Source organism: Chenopodium album, chromosome 21 (assembly GCF_948465745.1).
Source record: "Chenopodium album chromosome 21, dcCheAlbu1.1, whole genome shotgun sequence".
NCBI lineage: Eukaryota > Viridiplantae > Streptophyta > Magnoliopsida > Caryophyllales > Amaranthaceae > Chenopodium > Chenopodium album.
In genome coordinates this window covers 14,518,351-14,526,828 of record NC_137854.1, presented here as the reverse complement: position 1 = coordinate 14,526,828, position 8,478 = coordinate 14,518,351, and the positions used below count along the sequence as shown (strand labels likewise).

General features: G+C 34.7%; 1 protein-coding gene across 1 annotated transcript; it reads left to right on the top strand.

Annotated features, from left to right (window-relative positions):
• The first annotated feature begins 573 nt into the window (after positions 1–573).
• On the top strand, positions 574–4,938 carry LOC145603076 (receptor kinase-like protein Xa21). The gene is made up of 3 exons (XM_081659197.1): positions 574–3,299; positions 3,575–3,952; positions 4,069–4,938. Exons 1-2 carry the CDS (start codon positions 617–619, stop codon positions 3,886–3,888), a joined length of 2,997 nt encoding a protein of 998 aa, XP_081515323.1. The 5' UTR covers positions 574–616; the 3' UTR covers positions 3,889–3,952; positions 4,069–4,938.
• Positions 4,939–8,478: the final 3,540 nt, after the last annotated feature.

The window sequence follows — 8,478 nt, the reverse complement described above, 5'->3', positions numbered from 1 at the left end:
ATATTCATTAATTTATCTGTGTGCTATCTCTAATTAGTGTCGTCATATAAATGGGATGTACTTATTGTCTTACTGTCGGTAAACTGTAAAAAATAATAAAATATACTCGAGATCAATAATATGATAGACCCGGTTATACTAACAAAGTCCAGAATTCCAGATAATAAAGTCATTAACTTCAAGATTTTAAATATTGACAAGATTTTGAACTAAACATTATTTACATATCTCTTCTTACTTTTGCTTCATTTCAAGATTTGTAACTGTTTTTTTTATCTTTCTACCCTATATTGCTCCATTTGTGATAGTACATGCTTAATATCATACTCTCTCACCCTTACAATTTTTCAAAAATAGACCCATTTTCACACTCGCCTCATTTTCTTAGTAACTTGGCAAGTATTGCTATAATGCTATTAGCTGTAAGAATAATTTTAACAAAAAAGAGTATTTGATCATTTTAATAGGTACAATAACTATGCGTTATTGTCACAAAAAAAGGACATTTGCTATGTGTGTAGACGTGTACTATGGGCTGGGGTATTTAAAAATCTATATAATGAGATGGGAATTAAAGCTAGAAATCACCTCAAAAACAAAACCTAAAAAGAAAGAAATGAAAACAAACAAAATGAAGCCATTTCATCCTCTGTTTTTCATACAACCAACCCTTTCCTTGTTGCTCCTTGTTTTAACAATGCAACAACTCACACCAATTTATTCCCTCGGTAGCACTAATTATCGAGGGAACGAAACTGATAAAATGGCATTGTTGGCCATCAAGAGCAAACTTATCGACCCTAGTCCTGACGGTGTTTTGAGCTCATGGAATCAATCTCTTCACCATTGTTTATGGGAGGGTGTCACTTGTGGCCTCAGACATACCAGGGTCGTTAAGTTAAGGCTACCCACCAAAGGTTTAGGAGGAACCATATCTCCCTTCATTGGAAACTTAAGCTTCCTGAGAATGATTTCATTTACAAATAATAGTTTGCACGGTCAAATTCCCCCTGAGATTGGTTGTTTGTTTAGGCTACAATCACTATATTTGGCCAATAACTCTTTAAGTGGGGAAATTCCGGCAAACATATTAAGCTGCATCAACCTACAAAATCTTTCTTTATCTATCAACAATCTACAGGGGGAACTTCCAGTGGGATTAGGAGCATTGTCCAATCTTAAAAACGTTTGGGTTGACTCTAATAAACTCTCTGGTATGATTCCCCAATCCATCTCTAACCTTTCCTCTCTTCTATGTTTAGTCTTGTCTGATAATCAACTACACGGGGAACTTCCAGTGGGATTAGGAGCATTGCCTTGCCTCCAAACTCTTTCTGCTTTCTCGAATAGTTTGACTGGTATGATTCCCCCATCTATCTTCAACCTCTCCTCCCTTCAAGTTATACATTTGTCGTTCAACCAACTACAGGGAAGATTTCCACCACTTTTTGCTTCACTTCCTCAATTAAAAAGGATACATCTTTACTCTAACCATTTGTCAGGACCATTACCAATATCCTTATCAAACCTCACAAGTCTTCAAAAAATTGAGTTTGCTGTACACAACTTCACAGGTAGCATTTCCAATTTTCATTTTAGACACCTCCATAACCTGCAAACGCTAAATATTGGTGGAAATAGTTTTGAAGGAGACATCTCTTTTATTAGTACATTGGTTAATTGTAGCAAATTGTATCGTCTAAATTTGGGACCAAATCAATTCACAGGATTACTACCAAGAGTAGTAGTCAATCTTTCCACTACTTTAACATGGTTTGATATTAATCAAAATTTATTAAGTGGAAGATTTCCTAAAGATTTTAGTAATCTCATCAATCTTAGATACATATCCATGTCAACAACTGGGCTCACTGGAACCATCCCTCGAGATCTTGGAAAGCTTCAAAAGCTAGAGGAATTAAATCTCTGTAACAACAAATTGATAGGTGAAATTCCTATTTCAATCGGAAATTTATCGCATTTGAGCACAATGTGCTTACAATATAACAATTTGCAAGGCAGAATACCTTCAAGCCTTGGCAATTGCAAAAACCTGTTATATTTGTATCTATCGAATAACAATTTCAATGGAGCATTGCCTAAGAATCTCTTTGCAGGATCTGCCAAGTTTATTGTATTAGATTTATCTTATAACAAATTAGAAGGGCTCATACCTGTTGAGATCAGCAAGCAAGTCAGTGCGATAGAATTTCATGTGTCTGGAAATAAATTGATTAGGGAAATTCCAAATGTCTTTAGCAGCTTACCTGAACTTTCAATACTGTATATGGATGATAATATGTTTTGTGGTTCAATTCCTACAACATTCGCCTCTTTGAAAAGTCTTTTAGAAGTTGATCTTTCTAAGAACAATCTTTCTGGCATCATCCCTGAATATTTTTCTACCTTTCCCATGATATACCTCATAAACCTATCTTACAATAATTTTGAGGGAAGTGTTCCAACTAAAGGAGTATTTGCGAATACAAGTGCAATAATTCTGGATGGCAATAGTAGGCTATGTGGGGGAATTTTGGAGCTACATCTACCAAGATGTGTGGAGAAAAAAGGGAAGAAAAGAAGAATGTTTCATGCTCACAAGCTGATATTTGTGATAATGTGTGCTTTTGTTGGGCTATCGGTCATGGCCACATGCATATGGATCTACCTGAAACGTCGTAACAAAAAAGGGGAATCTACCTCATTCGATGCACTACGGAAGGAGTCATTCTTGAAAGTGTCCTACGATATGCTGCTCAAAGCAACTGATGGATTTTCTTCAAGTAATCTACTTGGCTCGGGTACTTTTGGATCTGTGTTTAAAGGGATGCTTGATGGAAAGACGGTTGCCATTAAAGTACTCAACTTGCAACAAAGAGGTGGGTCTAGGAGTTTCATGGCAGAGTGTGAGGTATTGAGGAATATCCGTCATCGTAATCTGGTTGGGATACTAACAGCATGCTCAAGTATGGATTTCCAGAGAAATGATTTCAAAGCTCTTGTTTACGAGTTCATGCCCAATGGAAGTGTTGAGAGATGGCTACACGAAGATGGAAATATGAGCCTTCTCCAAAGGTTGGATATAGCCATTGATGTGGCCCATGCAATAAATTATCTTCATTATGAGTGTGGAAGCCAGATTGTGCACTGCGATATAAAACCGAGCAACATATTGCTTGACGATGACATGGTTGCCCGTGTAGCAGATTTTGGGTTAGCAAAGGTTCTTGATCCTCCCATGCATCCAAATCAAAGCACTTCAATTGGCATTAGGGGAACTGTTGGCTATGCTGCTCCAGGTAATTAATATTATGAAATCACAAATATATTTATTTTATGGACAATCTTCCATCAAATAATATTTGAATCACTTAATCATCATGCATGTGATTTATTATAGTACTGGTTTCTATAATTTATGTCTAAAATATTTATTATATAAAATTTGTACAAATATTTGGGGACATTAAATATAATATGAGTATATTATTACAGGCATACATAGGTAGGAAACATAAAATTCTTTTGCATTCATGGATGTAAACTACTTGATTGAAATTTTTTTGTCTTTAAGAGTATGGCTTGGGAAATGAAGCATCTCTTGAGGCTGATCTCTACAGCTACGGAATTCTACTCCTTGAGTTAATGACAAGAAAGAGACCCATCAACGATATGTTTAGTGACGACTTTAACCTCCATATGTACGCAAAGGCAGCATTACCAGATCAAGTGTTGCAGATTGTTGACTCAACACTTTTGGAGGATGAAAGTGATGAAGAAGATGAAACAAGACCACGAACTCAAGTGATACTTCAAAAACGAGAGGAGTGCATGGTCTCTGTCATTAAGATTGGAGTTGCTTGCTCAAGTCAATATCCACATGATTGAATGAAGATAAGGGAAGCTATAAGCGAGCTATATCATGCAAGAAACATCCTTTGCAAACCAAGAGGTATACTAATATAAAACTTCTCCAATCAACTATTTTTCTTGTCATTCAACTAATTATAAAACTTAATTGTCCAATCAACTAGTACTATTGATGGTAATGTTAGTGCCTAATTGCAGGGGCAACTTATTGAGCATTACACGAGATGATTGGCCTCACCGTCCTTAATCCATAGCAAGCCAAAGAAGCTAGCATGTTGCTACTCTAGAGGTGTCATGCGCATGATTATAAAAGAAATGACACATTTTAGTATGAGCTCAAACAAAATAGTTAATTTCTTTTCTTTTTTTTTCCCCTGTAGCTATTATATCATACATGCATCCAAGTATTGTAAGTAACTACTGTTCTTTCTTAACATTATACTCAATTCATGTTCCATGATTATGTCTATGCAATAGTTGAATTAGAAATTTCAAACTAATTGTTCTTTTATTTCCTTAATTTTTTACTTTACAAAACAGAGTTAACCTCAAATTTTTCCGATGGCCATAAAAAACCATCGGAAAACAGATTTCCGATGGTTTTTCCATCGGAAAAGTACAAATTTCTGACGAAGGAATTTCCGACAACCTTTTTCCGATGGAAAGCCATCGGAAATCTGTTTTCCGATGGTTTTTGCGCAATTTCCGATGGATTTAAGCCATCGAAAATTGGCTCTTTTCTTGTAGTGTTGTCCAATCAACTAGTACTATTGATGGTAATGTTAGTGCCTAATTGCAGGGCAACTTATTGAGCATTACACGAGATGATTGGCCTCGCCGTCCTTAATCCATAGCAAGCCAAAGAAGCTAGCATGTTGCTACTCTAGAGGTGTCTTGCGCATGATTATAAAAGAAATGACACATTTTAGTATGAGCTCAAATAAAATAGTTAATTTCTTTTCTTTTTTTTTTCCCCTGTAGCTATTATATCATACATGCATCCAAGTATTGTAAGTAACTACTGTTCTTTCTTAACATTATATTCAATTCATGTTCCATGATTATGTCTATGCAATAGTTGAATTAGAAATTTCAAACTAATTGTTCTTTTATTGTCCTTAATTTTTGACTTTACAAAACAGAGTTAACCTCATTATTGATAATGATCTTAAAGTTGAAAAGTATACATAAAAAAAAATAATATAAAAAAAAAAGACCTTGACACCAAGTGACCTGCTGGACTATCCAATCCATATGTAAAGGTTGTCTACTTGTCTCCCTAAAATCTTTAAGGATTCTCATCAGTAGTCATCACAATTCACCAAAGACTATTGAATAATTTTGTACGAAGTAAACAACTAAGCTCGCCATGATAGACACGGTAGAAATAAAAAACAAAAGCTCGTCGTGTTAGACAGTGTACCATTTTTAATATCTTTGTGAACTTACAATAAGTTATTTGATTATCGTTATTGAAGGAATTGTGTCTTCGATAAGTGCAATTACTAGATATATCAAGGATCACTATTATGGAGATAATAAGTTCGTTCTTTTGGGGCGTCATCCTCTGTTGCTAGACTATGAGAGATGATCTTTTGGACTACTCAAATAGTCCAAAGCCCTCTAGAATAGATCCTATGAGGTCACACACAAGGGTATTGGGTTAAGCAAGTAAGAGGCCTATTAATGGGCCTCATGAGCAATTAACTAATCATGAATTGGATTGGGTTAGCATAGTTAGATTGGAATTAGTTTTTGGGCTTTTGACATGGGCTCTTATTTAGAGATGAGATCTATAAATAAGATCCATGCCTAGGGTTGGATGAAAGCAGTCATAATTCACACACAGTGAATTTTGACATCAAGGCAACCAACCCCAAAACCCTAATCCTCTCTTTAACTCACGGCTTTCCTTCTCCTCCCCTCGTCCGTACGGCTGGCCACCCTAGGTGGCGCGTATGGTGTTCGTGGTGGTTCTTGGCTAGTTCATTGTTCGTTCATCTCCGTAGAAGGTCGATTGAAGAGTTCTTTCGCGACTAACTAGCATTAGTGAAGGTCTTAATCCATGCCTGTGGACCAAGTAGAGGAATCACGCTTGAGGTTCTTTATCTCCCCTTGTTCTTGCTCGATCGCACGTGGAATCACGCTTCAAAGGTATAATTATGTGTTATGCAATGATCCTTGGTTTAGGTGCTTTATGAATATGATTCATGTTATTTCCGCTGCTTAGTACCTATAATCACCTACAGTTATATCTTACACGCACTATATAACGAAATGGAAAAGGATGGCTAAAATTCAACACAAAACATAACCTGCAAATACTTTTTAAAAAATTAAAAATTTAATTTTTTTTTTAAAAAAAAATCATACAAATTGAAGCCAGGCCATCCCAACTCCCAAGTCTTTCATATGTACGATCACAAGCAATCCTTTCCCTATTGCTTGTATATGATATGCAACATCTTAGAGTCGCCAATGTCCTTTGTAACGAACCAGGATTTCCAAGACAGTGAGTCACCTCAATTATTGATCACTTGTAATTGTGAAAGTATATAAAACACAAAAAATCAGGTCTAGTTCATAAATAATTTTAATCCAAAAATTATATTAAAAAAATTATATTACAACCAAATCGATTTCAATCCAAAAATAGGTCACAAAAACCCATACTACAACCAAATAATACTTTAAAAAAAATTCATCTTACAAGCGGAAAGTATTACAAATAACATGTTACAAACTAATGTACGATAGAACATTTATTTAAAACTAGCCTTCTAGCCCATGCAATGCACGGGTTATTTATAGAAAGTTATAGAGATGAAGATGAAGTGTGTGTGGGAGATGAAAATATAAGTTTAATGAAATAATTAAGATAATGTAATAAAAAATTAATAAAAAAAAATATAAGAAGACACGTGGCACATCTGGTGAAAAAGAAGCTAGAAAAGTGTAATAGACCGCAATTTCTATCTTACTCCTGGAGTACCGTCACGATACTCCAGATTTTATAAATTCATGTTATTTTGATATTAAATTCTTATTATTTCAATTTATATATATGTTATTTTTAAATAAATGTATGTTATTTTGCCTTTTTTCTCAGTCATCTTCCTCCCATACTCTCTCTTCCTCTCTCAGCTACTCCAACTCAAAATCACACACATTCTCTTCCCTTCTTCATCCAATTTTCTAGGTTTCCCAAAAATCAACCTCTCACTCTCTATCTTCCTCTCACTACTCCAATTCTAAATCAAAGACACTTTCTCTCTCTTCTTTTCTTCTTCCAATTTTCTGGGTTTCTTAGAAATTAACTGGTTTGAAGCCATTTAAGGGTTCAAATGTGTTCATGTCAAGAAATTCCTGAAGTGTTCAATTCTCTTTAAACTCAAAGCTGATAATGTTATTTTGATGTAAAACTTATCATTATTTCAATTTATATACATGTTATTTATAAATAAGTACTTGTTATTTTGTAAATTAAAAATAGCATGAATGGAGGTTGAAGTAAATAAGTAAATTACATATTGTTGTAACAAAATAACACAACATTTAAGCAAAATAACACAAAGTGTACGCAAAATAACTCAAACATATTTGTAAGGAGTACCATAATACATTGTACTCCAGGAGTATATAATACTAATTGGTGATAGACGTGGCACATCTAGGTGGAAAAGAAGCTTGAAAAGTGTGATAGAATGGAGACATGTGTATTTTTCGGTTATAGTTTTTAAATACTAAGTATAGATTTAAAATGGGATGCACAAATATAGATATGTAGTATAAATAGAACAAAAAAAATGAAATAACTTCAGTTTTAATATAACTAGTGTCTTTAAATATAAAAAGAAAGCAGTGTGAAACTCTTTGATTTATTTATTTATTTTTAATCGAACTTCTTATTTTTTTTTTTTGGGGGGGGGGGGGGGGGGGGTGGCTGGTGATGCACATGCACCAATGTATACCTACATAGATCTGCCACTGTTTGTGACGAAACAGATTATATGGCGTTGATAATTGACCATCAGGAGTAAACTTATCGATCATAGTCAGTGCGGAAATTCCCACCAACATTTCGGGTTAGATTAGCCTACAAGTTCAGGCTGCGTTAGCCTACAAGTTCTGTATGATTTTATGTAGCTAACAGCTATATGAAGGGAAAACTTCTGATGGGATTAGGAGCATTCTCTAATCTCAAACAATTGTCCAATAACTATCTTTCAGAATCAAGTTCTTTGGAGGAGTATATGATCCAAACCACTGTGAAGAAAATGCAAAATCAAAAGAAAATCTGAAACAGATCGAGATTTTGCATCTACAGAATCAAATTTTGGTTTATCTACAGTTTCTAGTTTTCTACACCTAATGTCCCTTGTCACTTGTAAACAAATGTGTAAAATGATGAAATATAGTGACTTGATAATAATCCTTAATTTTCCACACTACAAAACACAGAGTTAACTTCATTTAAGGCAGACAAAATTGATAATGACCTTAAATTCATTCCATATATGATATTTCCGCATCAATGCACTCAAGTGACCTTGACACAAATAGAGACAAAGACCTTGACTCAAGTGACTAGAAGGTGAAGGCATAGAC

What these genes read in the sequence shown, in the direction of transcription:
- LOC145603076 (XM_081659197.1), top strand. Translation starts at nt 617, where the DNA reads ATGAAAACAAACAAAATGAAGCCATTTCATCCTCTGTTTTTCATACAA. An exon ending in TGTTGGCTATGCTGCTCCAG is followed by an intron (nt 3,300 to 3,574) that starts GTAATTAATATT and finishes TTTGTCTTTAAG; the next exon opens with AGTATGGCTTGGGAAATGAA.